Source organism: Cygnus atratus, chromosome 3, assembly GCF_013377495.2.
Source record: "Cygnus atratus isolate AKBS03 ecotype Queensland, Australia chromosome 3, CAtr_DNAZoo_HiC_assembly, whole genome shotgun sequence".
NCBI classification, from domain to species: Eukaryota; Metazoa; Chordata; class Aves; order Anseriformes; family Anatidae; genus Cygnus; species Cygnus atratus.
The window spans coordinates 77,093,738-77,115,172 of record NC_066364.1 but is presented as its reverse complement, the minus strand read 5'-3'; the positions used below and the strand labels follow the sequence as shown (position 1 = coordinate 77,115,172).

At 45.0% G+C, this 21,435-nt stretch overlaps 1 protein-coding gene across 1 annotated transcript in view; it reads left to right on the top strand.

The window, feature by feature from the left end:
• The first annotated feature begins 350 nt into the window (after positions 1-350).
• Positions 351-21,435, top strand: part of TRIM67 (tripartite motif containing 67) — a 31,512-nt gene continuing 10,427 nt past the window's right edge. Inside the window, exons 1-6 of the mRNA XM_050709725.1 lie at positions 351-1,244; positions 6,814-6,909; positions 10,769-10,891; positions 12,184-12,294; positions 14,347-14,500; positions 20,503-20,648. Of these exons, the coding sequence (XP_050565682.1) occupies positions 351-1,244; positions 6,814-6,909; positions 10,769-10,891; positions 12,184-12,294; positions 14,347-14,500; positions 20,503-20,648 (1,524 nt within the window). The remainder of the gene's footprint in view (positions 1,245-6,813; positions 6,910-10,768; positions 10,892-12,183; positions 12,295-14,346; positions 14,501-20,502; positions 20,649-21,435) is intronic.

The following is a 21,435-nucleotide window of genomic DNA, read 5'->3' as shown; positions in this document are numbered from 1 at the left end:
TCCCCAGCCGCGGCGAGCGCGATCACTTATTCGCTGCGAGGGGCTCCTCCCGCCTTCTCCCGCCCCCATAAAGCCGCCCCGCGCCGCCCAGCGCTACCGGGCCAGGGCGGGCGGGCGGGCGGCGTCCCCGGGCTCCCGGCCCCGCCGAGCTGTCCGCGCCCGGCGGGTGCTGAACGCCCGTAGGCGAGGGGGGCGCCGGGGGCAGCCCGATCCCCATCCCCATCCCCATCCCCATCCCCATCCCCATCCCCATCCCCATCCCCATCCCCATCCCCATCCCCATCCCCATCCCCATCCCCATCCCCATCCCCATCCCCATCCCCATCCCCCCCGCCCACGAAGCGGCGGCCATGGAAGAGGAGCTCAAGTGCCCGGTGTGCGGCTCGCTCTTCAGGGAGCCCATCATCCTGCCCTGCTCGCACAATGTCTGCCTGCCCTGCGCCCGCACCATCGCCGTGCAGACCCCGGAGAGCGAGCAGCACCTGCCGGCCCTGCTCCACCCGCGGGGCACCGCCGCTCCGGCCACGGCCCCGGGGCCGCCCGGGGGCTCCGCCGCCCCCCCGGACCCGGAGTGCGCGGCGGGCGGCGGCGGGGACCACGCGGACAAGCTGAGCCTGCACAGCGAGACCGACAGCGGCTACGGCTCCTACACCCCCAGCCTCAAGTCCCCCAACGGCGTGCGGGTGCTGCCGCTGGTGCCCGCGCCCCCCGGAGGGGCGGCCGGGGCGGCGGCTCCGCGGGGCGCCGGCGCCGGCCCCGGCCCCGCCGGCTTGTCCCTCACCTGCCCGCAGTGCCACCGGAGCGCCTCCCTGGAGCAGCGCGGCCTCCGCGGCTTCCAGCGCAACCGGCTGCTGGAGGCCATCGTGCAGCGCTACCAGCAGGGCCGCGCCGCCGCCGCCAAGTGCCAGCTGTGCGACCGCAGCCCGGCCGAGCCGGCGGCGGTGCTGTGCGAGCAGTGCGAGGTGCTGTACTGCGCCGCCTGCCAGCTCCGCTGCCACCCGGCCCGCGGGCCCTTCGCCAAGCACCGCCTGGCGCCGCCGCCCGGCCACCCGGGCGCCCCCGGCGGCGACGGGAAGGGGGCGGGCGGCGGGCGCAAGCCGGCGACGTGCGCCGAGCACGACCTGGAGCACTACAGCATGTACTGCGTGAGCTGCCGCAGCCCCGTCTGCTACCAGTGCCTGGAGGACGGCCGGCACGGCAAGCACGACGTCAAGGCCCTGGGCGCCATGTGGAAGCAGCACAAGGTAAGCCCCCGAGGCGGGGGGCCGGCGGGGTTTCGTTGTCGCGACATCGCCCCGCCACCCCACAGCCTCTGCTCGGGTTGTTCCGGCACCAGCAGGCTCCCTCCCACGGTTGCCTTGCCTGATCCCAGGTATCAAACCTCAGCCTGAACCCCGGCAGACACCTGGGGTTATCAGCCCCGCCAACTTGCTTGTCCATGCCATCGTCCTGTCCAGGCCTGAGAGCAGTGGAAGGAGAGGGGATGGCCTCCGTTTCTCCATTTCACCACCTGGGACTCAGTGGGAGCTGCCGCAGTCTCATCTCACCACGTCTTCTTCCCTGTCAATGCCTCAATGAGGGCGAACGGCCCGCAGCCACCCAAAGTTCTTAGATGAGAAGGTGTGGTAGGGAGGCTCACAGGACATTGTGTTGTCTCCAGGGCCTCAAGGAGATCTTCCATTCCCCTCAAAACCCAGAGGCCAGAAGGAATGGCTGGGGGACCTTCATGGCACAAGAGTGAGGAATAGTAGGACGGGCTCTGGGGACAAGTACAGCCTTTTCCAATTCCCATGATGTTGCGGTCTGATTCATTCTTCTCTGCAAACGATGCTCCTTAACCCTGTCTGGAGCCCCCCGTGTGATCTCAGTCAGTGACTTTGCAGCACAGGTGGTACAAAATAAGTCTTTGCAACCATTTGAATAAAGAACAAGACGTGACCATAAAAGTTTATAAAGTGTATGAAGTTAGCTCACTCTTGTTAAGAACAATGGATGCTGGGAAAATCATTTAATACAAATGAACATTTAAAAACCTCTGAGCTGAGAGCAGTTCTTTGGAGCTTCCGGCTACATTGGGGGCAAAGGAGTCCTATGGGCCACGCAAAGGGCACTTGGCTCGCTCTGCTGGCCGCAGGATCTCCCCCTCCGCTGCAGTTAGCACTGAGAGGAGCCCTGAGAGATCCTTTCAGACGGTGCAGGAAAGGACAAAATCAAGTCTGGTCTCATCTTCTAGCCGTGGAGTGGCTGAGCATGAGCTAGCAAAATGAAAAACAATGCCTTTTGGTTTTAAGACCTCCAAAAGATGCCACTTGGGGTTGAAATGCATAGTTTGTCCATCTGAGAAAGACAAGCTCCTTCCAAATGTGTGTCCATTGCATACTCTCGGCCAAGGACTCAGCCACCTCCTCACTAATGTGACTTGCTTGTGCACGGGAGAAGTTCTCTCAACTCAGAAGGAGCAGATCACAGATTCGCAACTATCACTAATCTACTAGTGGCAGATTCCAGTTCTGAGCAGAATTATTTCCATGAGCAGCAACTAAGCTCACTGTTCACATGTGGTTAACATTTTGTGTGTTGTGAGGGACCAGCTTGTGTTGTGTTACAGTCTACTTTGAGTGAAAACTGGTGCCTTTTTGAACAGTGTGATAAACTCTGCTGCGATCAGAGTGTGCCATTGGTCATTTTACTTCTTTTCTGATGTCAACAGAATGAACAAGAGCAAGTTGGTTTCTATTTTTACTGCATTTTTTCTGGGAGTATGGTATCACTGAATGTGATTTCTCTTGATTTATAGATTCAATCTTAATGTGAAAATGCTAGTGAAAGCCAAAAAAAAAAAAAAAAGACTCGAAATTAACTAATCTGGGGACTCTGAAGTTGGTCCCTTGTGAATATTACTTTCCCCAGAACAATGCACTTGGCTGAAAGTAAATATAGTGGAACCATACAGTCAGACAGCCTAAATCAGCAGCTCACATTCACTCGGATAAATTGCTCAGGAGTTAGATACTTGTGTTTATAAATAGTTCTCATATAGCTTATTACCTGTAGTTACTTCTGCCAAACCATAAATTACTTATGCTGAAGTACTGTGCATTGAATGGTATGCCGAATGAGGTTCAATTCTGTGTTCTCCTCGATAACCCAGCGTAGCTGGCAGAGAAGCTGGTGGAACGGCTTCTTGGTGAGCACACTGAGCCTGGGCAGCTTGGTGGCTTGGTGGTGGCTTGGCAGTTGTTCCCCATCAGCTGCCTAGCACCTGCATATCCCATTCTAAGGCAAGGGGCTGGTATTCTTCCCCTAAAAAAGGCAGCCAATGCCATGTTCCCTCCTCTCATAGGGCACGGTTTCATCCCACAACAGCAAACTTCAGACTAACAGTTTTCCTACAGACCCTAGAACTGTTTGTCCAGAGCCCCTGCCCATCTTCACCTTCAGGACCGTTTACAGCCACTTCTGCGTTAGTCGTCTTCTCAGGCTCTTTGACTTCTCCATTGTCTGAGCCTTACATAGAGATTCGTTGGGCAATTACAGAGTGTGCAAACTCATCCGTGCAGTGTTTCAGACCATGCAGTGAGAATTGCATTTACCCTCAGCCGTGCTGCTAGCCTGATGGCTTTTCAAGACTGGTTGGCCCCTGTTAATGGTGCAGGTTTTTCCCCGTTACCCTGCTGCACGTAACCTCTCCTTCAGAGGAATGAAAAATGGTGGAAAACAAAAAGAGGGCCCCAGTGGCATGAATCAGTGTAAATAAATCCACTGAGTTAGGTGGGCTATGCTCACTTACATGACCTGTGCATCTGGACCAACAGCCAGAGAAGTTGGTTGAGGCCCATAACAAGAACAGAGGACCCATGAATATGAGGAATGATGGTGGACATGTTTCAGCTCAAATGGTTGTATACGCATAGAATTGGAGTCTGCACGCCTGCTTTTATTTGCTGGTGTGAAGACTTGTGTTCCCCAAAACATGCGGGCTCTTTCAGCATTCAGCACCAGGGTAAGCTTATCTAATCAATAGCCAATCTGCTGCTAAAGAGAGAGAGAGGGAAAACAAGCTAAATGAACACGAACTGTGCGCTTGAAAAAGGACATTGGCATTATCTGGTTCATTTTCTACAATCAAAGGAAGCATCAGTCTTCCATGCCTATCTGGATTTAATTACTCACCCTCATTATCTCCCTGTTCCTGTGTTTGATAGAAGTAGAAACTTGGCATCCAGAATCCTCACTTTTTTGTTGCAAGAGCAGGTATTATAGTAAAGACAGCCATCGGAAGAGTACCGTTTGTCAGGAGTTATTAATTGTCGTAAGCAATGGAGCTTGTAACGTTTCAGCTTGGCTTCAAGTAAATATTCTGCAGCACGCAAGACTGCTCTGAGCGTACAGGGCATTTTATGGTTTGGTTGGTTTATTGAGGGCTTAGTCATCTAGCTCTGTTTGATTCTAATGGGAAGTGCAGGACCAGATGCCACTGCTTTGTAAGGTATCCTTTACAATCACTTTGAAAAACAAGGCTATTATCTCTAAGTGGGTTTCATAAATGGAGATCTGGTCTTCTCTGTGGTTCCGTGCTGCAGTCGCGTTAATGCAACCGCAGTTTTTAGTGAACACGAAAATTCCCTTAAGAGCCATTTGATCAATGACTTTGTCAAGTGTCTGCTCCAGTCCCTCGCAGTGGTAGCGTGACTGGAGCCGGGCATGACTGTGCGAATTGACGGCAGTGCCTGTGGTGGCCACAGTTCATCTGCGTTGGCTCGGACTTCTACCTGATGGCCACAAATAGTTTTTGGTTCATCTTATCTGGCAAAATACGCTTTGGTTTGTAAGTGAGGGTTGATGTTGGAAAAGTTTTACTTTTGTCAGGACCAATCCTTGGTTTTTGGTTTGACAGAAACACTGGGACAGTTGTGTTGGACCAGTCGTTGGCAGAACTTATGATGCTCGTGCCCCCTATTTCTTTCTTGCTTCCTCCCCACCGCTTTGTCATATGCCAGCTCCACCTTGTCATATGTCAGCTGAACAAACCAAAGGCCCAAACACCTTGTGTGTGGGGTGGAAAGTGCCATCAAAAAGGGTGGGCTTTAAATTATGGCAACCATAACCAGCACATGGAGGGCTGATTTGCAGTCCTGATCAGCTGGTCTGGCCGAAAACGTGGGCCCTTTCAAGGAATTAGAGTTTTTTTTGTAGCCTCAGGTGGCCTTCCTATCAAATACGCTTGCTTTACATTTTTGTGAGGTGGCACAAGTCTGTGTAAGAGAATGTTAAATATTTAACTATTGAGCAACTAACGCTGTAATTGTTGATCTTCCTATTACATTTGTTACAAATTAGTTGTAGTAAAGCATATTTTATTTTCAGGTTTAGCACTGATGTGATGCCTACAGCTGGACTTAAAGGGGAAAATTTGTGTGACTGTGAGGAAATGGTGTGAAGATGGCTTCTTTCTCTGTAATTCAGCCCCAGTTGTGGAGAATGTGTAGGGGACGTTCAGGCAGGAGGTAAACCCTGAACAAGGTCAGTGTGAGGAAGTGAGCTGTGTCATTTTCAGGGATGGAGTAATTCACTTCCCCTCAGGAACAAGAGGGAGGCAGAGAACGAGTGGGGACTTCCAGGATTGCAACTAGGTCTCCTCTTAGGGGCTTGTAGCTTTTATGCCATCCTTCATACGAGGCTCTGTCTCAAGACACCCTCTAGTCCTAAGGAGTCAAGAGACTGCAACCTTTTGGGAGCCTGACATCAGCAAGAATACTTAGCTTTCCTTTTCTTTGTCAGTTATTGTTTCTGTTTTGTGGGGGTATTACTTGGATGTTGGCAATCTGATGGTTACCAAGTGCGACTAAGGAGCAGACCCAGAAGAGAAGGTCCAACCAGGAGGACTTGGCATAAGAGCCCAGAGCCCCATGCTGGGTGCACACCCTTGTCAGGGAGGCCGAGTATGACAGCAAAAAGAAAACGTCCCCAGTGACACCCACAAGGGGACCAATCCCATCTCTCTGTGTTACGCTGGATTTGGGCTTGCCATGGGCTGCCAGATGGAAGAGCATGGTTTCCGTGGTCCCAGCCAGGCTCCGAGGAAGCTGCTCGAGGAGTGTGCACTCAGACCACGGGTTCCTCCAGACGGAGTTTCCTTCCGACATGGAAAGTCCATCAAGAAACCACTTGTTCAGTTTAGAGATCTCAGGTGCCAGCTGAGCAAAGGGGAAGTTGGGTCTTCAGTGTGTACTTACACACTGATCAAGTCCTCATCTCTCAGCAGTAAAAAGCTAACAGAAGTTTTTTTTTCAACTTTTCCAGAAATATTCACCCATTTGTTGGGTTGGAGCATGCGAAACTGAAGCCCCCATTACTATGAAGTCTGAAAACACAGATTTGTCTTTGAAGTCGTAGGTTTGGTAGAATCTACTACATTTACAAAGATTTCAGGCTTTGATGAAAAAAAACCTACTATTTTTGAAAGCACTTGGGGATTTTTTGGCATGACAGATGCTACTGTGTAAGACTATTTCGTTATATATGTGGGTAGTTGTCTTGTAAAAAGTATTTTGAGTTACAGAGTCACTGTAATAAAGTGTAATGTGCAGACACAATACTTGACTGCCCCCACATGCGTATTTCTCCTTTATTAAAACTTATTACAATTAAAATCTTAACTCTTCTCTTCAAGCACAAACAGTTTGTGTGTGTAAGAATACATGTGACAGCACGTAAGCCTTTTAGCTCATTGTTAATTGTTAAAAACAAGGATTAGTAAGAGATATTTTGCATTTTATCTCCAATTTTTCCTTCTATTTTTTTTTCTTGCAGGCACAGCTGTCTCAGGCTTTAAATGGTGTTTCAGATAAAGCAAAAGAAGCTAAAGAATTTTTGGTTCAGCTGAAAAATTTATTGCAGCAGATACAGGTATGTAGAATATTAGCTGTTGTGATAATATGTGATCAATAGAACTGAGTGAATAATTTATCTGATGACTTTGTCTCCTTTGCTGTTCTCATATTTCCTGGAATCGTCTAACCTTTCTTGAATGTATTTGCTAGGCAAAATTACTCATCAAATAATGCCTGTACACCTCTTTTAGCTTCTGGATTGTTTGCTGTTTATTGCATGAAGCTGATATTCAATACTGGACACTGGAGCTGTGTTGATTTGTATTTGATTGAATTCAGCCTCCTGCCTGATGATAATTCCTTGAATTTAGGATAAGTTCTCATTTTTACCCACTCAGAACTTACTACTTGTTTTTCATCTAGCAATTTCTAAAAATGTACTAATTTCTGGATAAAATCCAGCCAACCTGTTTATTGGAGAACTTGTAGGAAGTCAAAAAAAATAATGAAATGAATGCTGCTAAATCAATTTGGTTGTCTATTGAAGGAGAAGATATTTCCATGCATGTAATTGCCCAGCTTCAACAGTGAGAATAGGGCTCATGGTGAGTGCAATAATTGAGAGCACAAACCCCAAATGAAACAAGTTCTGTTTTCAGCCAGATTTAAGCTCTGATCAGTGTTGGAGGTTAGGTGATCCTCAACTTCCTTCTCACCCTGCAGAGTGGGGCTGGGGATGTGCTGCTGTACTTTGAGCTTCACTGATTCCAGGAGGGGACACTTGCTGTCTGCAGCAGCAGCGCTCTGCTGCCATGTGTTTTCTGTGTGATACGCATCATCTGCTCTAGGGTACGCCTGCTCATCTTCCATCAACAAGCAGGTCCTGTTCCTGTTACTAACAAAGCCAAAGCTCAAAAATCTGTATTCGGTTTAGAATGTAATCATTAAAAAAATGACACTTTATGCTGCAAATGATGGATTCATACCACAAGTGCTGCCAGAGCTCGCGGATTGCCACAGAGCAGCATAATTACCCACCCTCACAGCCTTCTGTGACAGGGTGGGAAACAGAACAAGCGAAGACTAGGAAATTGGTTAAAGAAAAGAACATCTAGCTGAAAGAAACCAGCATGCAGCCACTGACTGGTACCTGTCACGTGTCATGTTTTGGATGCAGTGTGAGGTTTTTCTCAGCTGACCTTAGCTATCTAAAAGTTAAATAGCTCATCTAGCCTAGTCACTAGAGCTTCTGTCATTTTCCAAGGAGAAGGAGAGGTACCTGTAGAGAGCCGTTCTTCCTATATGTACTGGCAGCTATTTTAGGCTGGGATAACTCATCCAAAACAATAGTCTGTCACCAGTCTTCTCTTGAGTCACCTACCTCCATTAAAAATGTATTTTTTCCCTCCTGAAACCCAAAGGTGGCCTATTACGACTATTTATGACTATGTTGTAAAATCCTTTAATGTGTTTCAATAAAATCACTGGCAAATTGCTCTGCTTAAGGGAGCTGCTAGAATTAGATCAAAAGACCAAGTAATTTCTTTGATGCTGCTCATTGCTTAAATGCTAGAGGAGGGCTTGAAAGAGGAAATAGTATCTACCAAGCACTGTCTAAAATTCAGGTGTGTCTGGGCACAAAGCTGGATGTGACCTCACATGTCGAGCCAGTCTCCAGCATGAGTCTGTCTGAATGAGGAAGGACATCAAATTTCAGCAAACCAGAACATAAGGACTAATCAGCTGCATGTGTATTAGTAAGTGAAACAAGGCTAGGGTATAACTGAGTGCTAGATGATGATCACTCACACCATCTGACATGGCATGGTTTGTCCCATGACAAATAGCACTCGTTCCCAGGTGATGCCTGGGCAGCATTCACCAATGGCACATGCTGGGGATTACTCCCGGGAGGCAGGTTTGATGCAGCTATGCTGTTTTAGGGGAAGGGGTTTAAATGTGTCATGAGCTGATCTGTGCCTTTTGGCCTTTAGACGAAAGAACAGTTCTTGGACTGTTCTTTGAGGGGGTAGACAGATGTAATCTGCATGTAGGTACTCAGAACCATATATCTCAGTGCAGGGTATTGCTAATAGCTGTCTTATGGTTACCACACATGCATACAGACACTTACCACTCAGCTAAAATGTATTTTTACACAAAGGAGTGAGCCATATGTTCATTTTATTATCCCGTTTCAATGCATACTGGACCAGTTAGCCATCCACTCTTCATCTCTTCTTTGAGTGTGTCAGAACTACCAGGAGCTGTGCTTTTGTCTTGCCTGGGGCAGTTTGCAAATTCATAATCTATTCTTCTTTTTTCTGTTTTGCAGATCTGTTGGTTTCTCCTCTTCTTCATTCCCTTCCCCTTTCTGAGGTCACTTTTAAATCTTGTAGTCTTTTCTCTTTAGAAACTGCCTGTTCCTTCCTCATTGCCCCTGTTGCTTCCTTGCTCCTCCTTGTTGTGGTCATTATCCGATTTTCACATTTTCCCATCTGCTGTAACAATTTCATCCTTTCTCACTCGGAACAGGCATATCGCCAAACACCCTGTTTGATGTGTGAACAGAAAATGAAGAGAAAAAACGATGCTCCACAGCCATTTACAGAGTCAAGCTCTGTACACATAACAGTGTGTCAAGAGAAGCTTGACAGAAAGAAGCTTAAGAGTGAGTCAGGTGTGATATAAGCCGAGGAGGGAGAGATACGAACAGGAGGAGTCTAGAACAAGCCTGTGAACAGTAGCCGAGCTGTGTGGTGTCTCTCCCTGCTCCCCTCTCACTGGCTGGGGCTAGGACAATGAAGAGTGAGCCTGCTTCCCTCAGCCAGAGGAAGGGATGCAGGTGTTGTGCTGCAGGGAAAGGAATACAGTGCTGAAAGATCTGGTCTCAAAAGAATGAAGACAAAACTAATGAACAGAAGAGAACACTATAAACAAAAGAACTGGAGAAAGTAAGGAGTTAGGGGTGTGTGATGGCTTTCCATAGAGGTGCTTCTCCTTAAGCACGCTTAAAATAGTCTCACTCTTTTTTCTTTTCTTCTTAATGATGTGGGGAACTGTGAAAAAAGCTGATAGGACAGCTGAGCATCTCCTGGAAAGAGGAGCTTGAAAGCTTTCTCCTTCTTGCCTCACCAGCAGACAAAGCGAGGGAGAGCTTCCCTTTGATGGGTGTTACAGCACCAACTCCACAAACAGGGGAAGCCATCCCCTGGAGGAGGGTCGGCACAAGACACATTTGTACCATTCAACCAGATTTCTACAGCTGCAGTGGGTGTCAGTGGTAGCAGGGTTTGTGCCATGTTTATTGTATAGGGGTTTATGCAAGGCTGAGTGATACCCAGGCCTTGTTCAAGGCTCAGCAGGGGTACACATTGTGCACCTCACGTGCTGGCCCCTGCCCAGCAGAGAGTTTTACCACAGCATCAATAAAAGACTGCCAAGTGCTTGCTATTTTTGAAAAAGTACTAGATGCGATACACAAAATCTCAGGAATAATATTCGTACTTGATTAATTTCTCGGTAATCAGCCTACGGACTGCATCCTGGTCCATAATTCTCTTCTAGTTGTCATAATGTAGAGCTAGTGATTTCAAGGGAGCTACACTGCGATAATTATACAGGGTGGGACAGAACCCTCTTACATATATGTATGGTAGGTTTAGATTTTACATTATGTTGTACTACATCTGCTGTCTGAAAAGTGCCAGTAAATCAAGGTTTTCATATTAGCCCACTCTGTGGCATAGCATCTCACTGTTTCGTTTTATAGCATGTGGATATTAATGATACAGCAATAATGAAATCAGAAAGGCAATAGGAATGCTAAAATCTTGAAAAGAAATATTCTCTGAATGGAAAAACAGGTAAGAATGAGCAATAATGTAAGCTATAAAATGGGTTCTTTGATTAATATGTTTCTCAACTTCTTCTAGGAGAATGGGTTGGATTACGAAGCCTGTCTCGTTGCTCAGTGTGATGCCTTGGTCGATGCGTTAACACGACAAAAGGCCAAACTGCTCACAAAAGTTACCAAAGAACGTGAGCACAAACTAAAAGTGAGTGTAACTCTCATCAGCTGTGAATATTCAGCTGAGCGTGGCTGTTGATACCTGGTGTTACTGAACATTTTGTCAAGTTCTGAGCCCTTTACACGGTGACAATGCCTAACAACCCAATCCTGAAGTCCTTCAGCAGGTTCCAGCTTAGCAGTTTTATGGAAATGTGCTTATACACTTAAAATTAGGCATGTACTTCAACAGTTTCTTGAGTGAGGCCATCATTCTATGCATCTGATGTTTTGGGGCTCACTTTTGAGAGCTGCTTGTTAGTGTAACCTCTGTGTGATTTGGATTGTGGATCCTTCCAAATGCAAGAAACCCCTTCTGCCCAAGTAAATCTTTGAAGATTTTGGTTTCTGTTCAAGTCTCTGAAATTCAGGCAGGCCACCACCAGATATTGATGTGCTACTCGAAAGATATTAAAGAAATGCTGTAAAGGGAAGAAAAGAAAGCTATGGCTGGTTAAACCAAGTGGCAGTCATAAAATAGACAAATTTTTTGAAAAGGGGAACTTCATAAGTGATTTTGAGGTATTACAGTGCTGGTAACATTAACAGCATCTAAGACAGAAGGAAAAATCAAAGTGAAAAATATAAAGTGAAAAACAATAAAATATACCTGAAGTAAGCATTCAAAAATCCCCATGCTTAACAAGAACCAACATTTAGGACATGCTTATAATGGCATAGTTTTATCTTGCTTTTTATTCTCCTTAGCCTGAGGTAACTGTGGAGTTCTGTGACTGAACACAATGCTATTAGGCCTAATTTACAGGAGAATCTAGCCCAAAATCTGGAAAAAATGAGAGGCATTCTTAATCCTAGCAATGCATCTTTAAGCAGAACAGGATCAATGGGGAATTGTGAAGATAATGGTAGAGTATAATCTGCAAGAAGCTACCCCTGCAGTTATCTTCTGTAATATTTGCCTTTTAAGTCAAAGGTTTTTTGAAAGCTCAATTTTTAGTGAAAGCACGATTGTAAATGTGAATACTGTAAATGCAAAAACATGTTCTGTGCTCTTTCTGCCCCAAGCAAACCTGAGCTTTGAGCAATTAATCTGCTCTGAAAATTGAGATTCCCTGTGCACAACATTTTGCCAAACTAATTATCGGTATTTACAATACAGAGCAAGTGAGTGTAGCTGATGGAGATGTGGCAATGGCCATATGGCAGCTAAATTAAGCATAGCTTTAACACACTCATCCGTTTGTTGTCTCTTCTGAAATAATTTTATACATTTCACTGTAAGCTGAGGCAATTATCAGAACTGTACTGATTGTTTTCCAGGTTGTTTGGGACCAGATAAATCACTGTACGCTGAAGCTACGTCAGTCAACAGGGCTTATGGAGTACTGCCTAGAAGTTATCAAAGAAAATGATCCCTCTGGGTTTTTACAGGTATTTTTCTTTCCAGTGTTCTGGGAGAAAAAAATTAGATTGATATGTAAATCTAAAAATGGAATGCTTTGCTAAGTAGCACCTTCCACCTCCAAGGCAGGTTCATTTTAACTCTTGTTGATAATGTCTAAAAGGCCAGTTGCAAATACTGTTTCTTAGGTGCAAACTTTTTTTTCTGTACAATTTTAATATCACTAAATCTGATAGTTTTATTCCATCTTCTCTACAACAGACAACTCACTGGAGGTGCGTGCTAAGGTTTGAAGAGTTTTTAAATGTATAGAAGGCCCCTTAGCCTCTGCCTCAGTAACTATTGAGTGAGATTTTATGGCTAGGTCTCATGTAAGCCTACAACTTGAAGGATTGGCAGGTGTCTCTTCTTTAACATTTGACTTCCTCTGGCTCAGTTCCAGGAGCTGTGCAGCCCAGGTCCCAGGGAGGAAGCAGGAATCTTTCATGGTTACCATTGCCAAGAAGAGGGAGGAAATTGGGCAAATCATGAAAGGGTCAATTGATGAAAAAAAAACATAAGTTTTACTATCCAATTAATTACTTGGCCTAATTAATCACATTATTAACTGTTTTCCTTAATTCTTATTTTAACGTATTAGCTTTATTGCCTTATTAATTGCCTAAGAAGAAAGGCACATCAAACAAAATGGTTTGTATGTGGCTGTCAGCTGAACAGGGCATGCTGCACACACGAATGCATGAATGTCAGAGGGCTGTCACAGTATCCCTAAAAACAGGATGAAAATTAGCCAATGTAAACCTATTAGCACTCCAGATTGATTGTTACTGTCACGTCTGGTCTCAAGAGTTAGGAATGTGTGGTGTATGTTAATCTCAAAGACTACACAGCATTTTAGCAGGCTGTCAGTTGGATACTACAGAATGAATGCAACCTTTAGGTCTTACACACATGCTTAGATATGTGCTTTCTTTTTGTTTCAGCTTATTTTTCCTATAACCTTTGTGACTTCATTCTTTGCGCTTGCCTTTTACGTAAAAAAGTACTTTTGTTTTTACATTTTCCTGGTTTATTTAACAATGATTTCCAGGTTACCACAAACGCTGAAGCACTGCATTACTTAGAGCAACTACTCCTGCAGCCAGGATATTGAAACACAGCCAAGGGATCCAGCACCCCTGTAAGTGACTCCAAGGTTGTAGGAAGGCTGTTAAGATGCTTCTCCACTTAAGGCACAGACTGGTTAGGAGCTGTTGGTGCAGGAGACCAGACAAGTGTCTTACAGTAACAGTAGTGAGGAAGAATATCTGAACTCCTGCAATACAGAAAAAATATCTCTGACCTATCCAGAAGAAAATTCTGCTCTCTGTGATTTGCAGGAATCTCACTGGGAAGGATTCCAGGTATCCAAGCGGTGTTGCTGAACTCAAGGACAGTAGAGTTCATTGATTTCCTCAGAACCAAGATTTTGCTTACAGAGGAGGCCATTGGGATCATCTTAGTGTGACTTTTGGCCTAATTGTCTGTGGGCTGAGCTAGAGCAAAGATTTAAAAATGAAATTCTGTTTTGATGTATTGATAGCAAGTCCATCATATTCTAAGGAAATCTGTCTGACAACTTACTTCCCTCACTGTGAGAAATACCCACCTTCTTTTCCTTTTGATTTTTTTATTCCTTTCAGCTGAATCATTTGTGCTAAATGGAGAGACTCTGACATGTAAGCCTCTGTTTGTGCAACTGCTGTTTAAACAGGAGAGCAAACCAATACTGTGCACATCAGAGAACGGAGTTCACAAGTGCATGAGGCTTTCAGAGACATGATATATAACTATCTTAATGGTCTTTACGAATGCAGTTTTTGCTTTCCTACTCTAAGATGAGATTGTTTTTGAAAGGAGGAGACCAAAGGATACCACATAAATGGAACTCACCCCAGAATTACTGGATCCCATCTCAACTCTCATGCTGTCATATTCCTGGTTTCCTTGTGCTGTATCTCAGAGCCATTCTGTCACTTCTAATGTCTTCCAATGTGCTGCTTCATCTGCAGCTTCATCATAAGCCTGATGCTGTCTTTCAGATTTCAGATGCTTTAATCAAACGTGTTCAGGTATCCCAGGAACAGTGGGTCAAAGGAGCCTTGGAGCCAAAAGTGTCTGCTGAGTTTGACCTGACACTGGATAGTGAACCTTTACTGGAGGCGATTCACCATCTGGATTTTATTCAGATGAAATGTAGGGGTGAGCTTTTGTGATTTTGTTTTTTATGCATGTGTTGAAATTGCACTGGGAAGAGGGGGGGGACAGAGGGAGGAAAGAGGAATGACTTGAAATTGCTGGATATTTTAAAGTTTTCAAGCAAATTAAGATCACTGGGTGTTTCTGAGAAGGGTGTGCTCACCTCACATGCAGTGACCTGGACAGGCTCAGACAGTGATACCATGTGCAGTTGCATATTTGAAATGATGACTTCTTCAAAGTAGGACTGTCTGCTAGCTTTGGTGATTCAAAAGACATCAGCTGCATGAAACTTTATGCCATTTTATAGCATTCATAGATTTAACACAGTTAATCAAAATAACAATTATCTCTATCTTGTCAGGAACAGCTGAAGTAGTAAATAAATATCCCCCGCCCCCACATGCTTCATAGGGAGAGAACCCCTTTGGCTTATATCTGGAAAGTGCTGCTAACAGTGCTCAGGTTTTAAAATAAAATAAAATTGGGAGGTGGAGAATTACAGGCAGAAACTAGTTCAATGACTGTAGTGTTCCTTGATTCCAGTTGTCAGAATGATCCTGAGGGGCACAAATAAATGGAAGAGGAGGTTAAGGACATTATTTAAAAGCAGAAGCTGATAAACAGTAGATGCCATTGGCAAAAAAAATATATTAACAAATATGTGCTTGTAATGCACTTGGTGCAGAGCACACAACTGCATCAGGATTAAATAGAGAGATACACAGGCTGGCTAGATGTTAAGCCCATGGAGGTTTCTGTGATCAGACCATTTTCTCCACTCAGTGGTGAATCAAGCCTTAGCTACGCAAGTGGGCAACAGGCTAGAGGCTGTCAGAAGTTCATGAATGAGTTAAGGATAATCACATAGTGATGTTGGATGTGTTTGTTTTTTTTTAACTCCAAATAAGCATAAAGATTTCAGTTCCGTTTATCTGTTCTCTCTGAGCTTAATTCTGAACCTAAGAGGCCCAAGATGGAGTGGGTCATTTGGCAGATAAATCTGTGGAGAAAGAATGGGTAAACAGGTAAAGGCCAAAGTCTGCTCACCAGGAATGGCTTACATCTTGACAGGAACAGACTGTGTTAGTGTTAAAGAAGTTACTGAAAAAAAACATCTACAAACTGCTCCTCTGAAATGCTTACAGCCTGCAAAGCAGTCAAGAAAGAGTAGTGCTGATAAAGCTTCTCCAAATATTCTTGCATTTATCTGTTTAAATCAGTTTATATTTAATGCTGGCCATATTTATTATTAAATATATTTAATAATAATCTTCCACCACTCTCCATCCCTAACATTTAAAGAATTTAGCTAAACTATCCAGTTAGATTGCTCATTAACCACAGGTCACTTGAGGTGAGAGCAGCTTAGGTATTTGGCTTTTGGATGTTCATCTGGCTTTAAGTGTGAGGACTTAGAGACTAATTGAGCCAGATTCACTGGAGCTTTATGAGAGATAGTGCTGTCAGTTGACAAACCCATTTAAAGTACTATCACTGTTAAGCTCTGGCACTGAGCTAGACACAGCCTGAGATGCAGAGGACAGGGCAGGACTGCTTCTCCTTAAGCCTGTGGAGAGCTTACAGACCAGCTTGGGCACTGCTTCCCAGCGGCACCCTGATAATTAGTCTTTGGGAAGAGCTTTTCCTTGGGCTGTCTTGGCTTTGACCAGGGAGTACCTGCTGCAAATCTCGTCAGGTTGGTCAGTACAGGTGGCTGGTGGATGCTGAGACCTGGCCTGGCTGTAGAAATGGTGCAAACAGGGGTGGAAATGCCATTTGTCCTGGTCGCTGTTACTGCAGATGCGTAAGGGACTGCATTATTCCCCCTGGCACCAATGTGTGCCCAAGCAACGCATGCCACCAACTGGTCCTGAGCCAACATTCGTAGGTACTGAGCATAGTTTAGTATAAGCAGTATATTTTTCAGTTTATGACTGCAAATCTGTTTGTATTTGAACTGCTCACTGTCTGACACGTTGGCATTTTTGTTTCTGAAATTTGCCTCTATGGACATCATTGTGGACATATTTACCTCTATGGACATCAGCCAGCTTTGCATTATCTTCTCATGCGTAGTGGTCTTGCATCTCAACATACAGTTACTACAGAGTAAACAACCCAGCATTTTGGTAGTGAGCACCCAGACCCACGAGGATTACCGCTTTGCAGACTGAGAGAGGGAGCTGTTGTTGGTTCTGTTTTGCTATTTGTAGCAAAATCACACTCAGGGCTTGTATACTTCTGAGTCGCCAATTCCACACACAAAAAATCTGTCTCTTCACATCTGCTCCTCTTTCTCGAATCTTACCTGCCCCAGCACACCAACGAGTCATCAATCTTTGCCAAATGCTTGGTGTTGAGGGGAGTGTTACTAACTCACTGTATGGATCGGTCTGACAAGAGTAGATGCACTAAAGACATCAGAGACCATCTGTAAAGGGATTTTTGGGGGAGCCTAAGAGAACAGGGCCAATGTAGCTTTTCCAGCTGCGTGCTGTTTCTTTGCAAATACATTGCGATGTAAGGTCTGTAATATTGTTATCGATGCTTAATGCATGACTGAATTTCTAAATTTTTTTTCAAACTCTGGCCTCATTCAACCTCAGTGAGCTTGCATGGGTCATTTAGAGTGAAAGCTTGCTTGTAAGTAAACATTGATTCACTGTGTTAGACAAAGAAAAATGAAAATGAGAACAAATCACATTAGATTTGCTCTGATGACTTGTTCATGTACCTTACTGGTGGATTCTGTGTAAGCCTGTATCTAAGGCCAATCTCAGCGAATAAAGATCAGGGAGTGTTGTTTTCTTTTTACAGAAAGAAAAAGCAATTCAGTACCAAATTAAATGTGCAGGGAGCAGAAATGTGATAGATGCAGAAGTGATGCTTAAGCAGTCGTATTGACCAAAGTGTCTCACTGATTGTTCTTTGGTAAGAGTCCCGCAGTCCCCTGTCTAGCTGACCTGCTGAGATACATGCACAGCTCTAGTATTTGCTGGTATGCTGAGCTTTCCCAAATCTCCTTCCTCTGTCTGTGTTTTCTTCTCTTTATTGCTTTTTCTGAGTGCCTTGGCATGAAATTCCTGTCTTCTTCAATGACTAGCTCATTGTGTACAATGAATTTTCTCAGTTCAAGCTATGGACACAGACAAATAATACATGTTTGAGGTTTGCTTAGTTCAAACAGCTGGAATTGCCATGCAGTCTTGGTTTGTTGTAAAATGTAGACCAGGTACAAAACAGGAAAGAATATAGCTACTTGCCACTTTTCTGTACCACCTCTGAACAGTCACTTATATACTCCTTGTCAGAAGTGACTCCCCTCTTCTACATACCAGTCCCTGAGGATTCCCCAGGCACATCTCCTGCAGCAAAGTCTTTCTTCTTCTCAGCCAAGAGATACACAGCCCTGATAATGAAACAGGAACTGTTTGATAGTAGGCTTTATTCCTGGGTCAGTCTGTTCTGCATCGTGAATGCAGGTCTTTGCCTGTGGTCTTTCCTTCTCTCTTGATAACACCGTTTGTAGTGCTCTTGCTACAGCAGTGACTCAGGGATTTATGTGGCCAAGATGCAGTTCTGGAGGATGTTAAAGGTTTCATACTTCTGAGGGTCCCATTCTCCCACTGCATTTACTCATTTAAAAATTAATCTGAGAGGGTAGAGGGCACCCACGTACAACTTGCTTTGTCAAGATGACAAATAACAAGCAAAATCTTAGAACAGCCTTACTCTACCCTAAGAGAAGATCAACTTTGAAATGCATTGAGTAATGTGTTTTTGAAACTGCTGAGTTGATGTTAGACATCAGTATCACATTTCTTAGCTAAGCATGACCTGCGTGTAGCACTTCTACAATAGCAGGACATTATTCAAACTCATTAATAGGTCTTGTTGTGCTAATGCAGTATCATTTCTCCCTTTATATTTTCATTCTTTTCCTTCAAAAACGCTCTAGAGGACTTTTAAGTTGAACAAGAAGTGGGACAGCACTGTTATTTAACATCTGAAACTTCTTTTTTTTTTCCTGACAGTCTATATTTGTCTTTTCTTAGTGCTGTCCCATGGCTCTTCACTATGAAGTGCATCCCCGTGTCCCACTTATTCACCTCCCTCCGTACTTTCTTATGACTTTTACAGCAAGAGTTCACCCTCTTTCTTCCCAAAGGGAGTCCGAGGTCAAGATAAATCTCTGACCATCTGTGTCCAGCTGCTCCAGGAGGGAGACAGGAGGGCGAGTGCAGCAAGCGTAATCCAGCAAGGCTGGACACCTGCCTGGGGGGAGCTTCTTAGCCTGTCCTGGACCACTGTGCGGTTGTGCAGCACAGGGATTTGGGCAGTTTGTTGAGTGGTGTGGGGGTGTTGTCTATTTTGCACTTATTAAGCTTTGTGAATGAGGTTTTCATGTAGTTTTGCCAGAGGGAGTCTCAGAAGTAGGGGGGACCCAGCAAATGCTTCCTGAGAGAGTTAGCAGGCTAGCCAAAATGGCAGGAATGGGAATGGTGGCTGATACAGCCCTATCTTCTCCCAGGTTCATCAATCCCTGAAAATACACATGCTAACAAACACAAACAAAACCCTAAACTAAAAATGGTTTGTTTAAAATTCTCTGAATTCCTTGCTGTCAGTTTTTTGGCTCCTGTAATACCACATTTCTGTAACTTTTCCAGACACAGTGCCTTCTAGAGAAAAGTCTGAACTTTTTGTGTGGGGAAAAAAACAAGTAGGTCTTTATTTATGATACCCTCTGAATCAGCCTTAAATATCAAGGAAAAGCAACAAGGGTTTCTATTTTGTTTTGTTTTCAGAAAATCCTTCAAGAGCTAGTTTGTTAAGCTCCTTTGTTACAGACCACGCTCATTCTGCAGGGCTACTAACCACCTGGGTTTGCTGCAGTGATGGTAATGCCAGCGGGAAGCCAGGGTAGCGCCTGCATTGTTCATCACAAGTGGGGTGTTGACTTGTGTGTCACTTCCAAGGTAGGGGTGAAGCCTTAGCCTCCTGCCACAGTAGGGGGCATTTTCCCCCTATTTTCCCACAGACTGTTGGCTGCACGAAACATGAGCAGTCATTTTTATGCTGAGAGGTTAAATAGGACGAAAGGAACAGCTCAAGGGCTTAGCTCTCTCACAGGCAGAAGGAGGAAAATAAACTAGAGGCTCAAAGTGGAGTACATAAAAGAAGAGCAAATTGACATTGTTAAGAGCTCGGTCAATGAATGCTCAGAGCACTCAGCTCCCTGCAAGACGCCGTGCAGCTCTGCAGAAATGATCCTAACGCTGAAATTAAGCCTTGGGCAGAAGATGAGGCAGGCCCTGTGCGCAACGTATATCCCACTTATCCTGTGTAATTTCAGTTGTGCACAAGACACGTGCCAGATCTCTCCAGGAGACTGAAATTTCACTTAATAATTCCCAGCAAAGGGCGAACAGGGAGAGTTTAGGTGTGCATGGTAGAGAAGGTGTGGTGGAGGCCTCTTTTCCCACAGAGGCACGGCTGAATGTTGTACTCTGTTTACTTTTATTTTTAAGACGTTGCTCTGGTCAACAGTCTCTTGGTGTGTTTTTTTCCTGGGCAAGTCAGTAAAAAAGCGTGTCTGTAGATGACTTCACAGCTCTAATTTTCAAAAGGACGGAGCCGCAAGCAGTCTCCTGTGATGCAGAAGCTCCTTTTGCTACCTGAGCTGAGGGATTTAGATAAACGTTGCAATTGGAACAATTTCCAAATATGTTTTAATTTACATATTTCAGCCAAATGGTTTGTCTAGCCAAGTAAAAACATTTAATTATATCATTTTTACCAGCTTTTGTTTCAAGGGCCATCTTTGGGGTTTGGACTAGATGATCTTTAAACCCTTCCAACCCACACCCTTCTGATTCCCCACTGCCACTCACTCCCCACGAGGGGAGGGAAGCAAGCGGCTGTGGTCCTGCTCCCAGCACAGACTGAGGGGGTAGGGCAGAGCTACACTAATCTGTACTCAGTTCCTGTTACAGTGCCACCCGTCCCATTACTGCAGCTGGAGAAGTGTTGCACCAGAAACAACAGTGTGACATTGGCCTGGAGGATGCCACCTTTGAGCCACAACCCGGTGGAGGGTTATATCTTGGAACTTGATGATGGAGATGGTGGCCAATTCCGAGTGAGAATTTCATTCAGCATTTATTTGTGTTTCTTTGTATATAAGTTTCCTCAGGATCTGAATTTGTGTCTGTCTGAGGGTGGGGAGAGGGAGCAGGGAAAGTATGGTATGTCAAAGCATCCCTGCTTTCATTGCATGGATGTAGAAAGCTCCGGATGTGGTTTCTACTCCTTAGAAGGAGACCCAGCTTGGGTAGGAACTTGGTTGAAGCTCTTCCTGGGCAGCTGGCAAAGAGGCCTTGCTGAGGTGAAAGGTGGAATTTCAAGTCACTAGTGTATCTATTGTGTGTCCTCCCTGGAGAACACCCCCACAGAAAATCTCATACCAACCTACAGGGGCTGAAAGTGCTTCGTGCCATGGAGCAAGGATTTCTTTGAAGCCCCTACTCTTGTCCGTCCATATTTTCTCCCCTTCCAATAGACAAAAATTCTTGGTCCAGAAATGCATTTTTTTTTTCCTAGTGTTCAGATTTAAAATAGGATCCTGCATAAAAATACAAGATTTCTATTTTTTTTTTCCTCTGAGAGTAGATGATATGAGGCTGAGGGAAGTGTTCCTCAGACATGCTGCGGTGGCCTCGCTAAGTATGGGAGGACATCCTGAGTGCCATCCTCCCAGACCTCCAGGGTGATTCCACAACTGCTCGCTTATGCCTGAGGATGCAGGATGCTTCCATACTCTTGTCCCCTCCCTCCACACCCGAATAAATGAACCACAGAAATAATTCAACCATCTTTCTGCCAGCCACGTCATGCTGGAAGCAGTGGTCTGCCTACCACGGACAGGA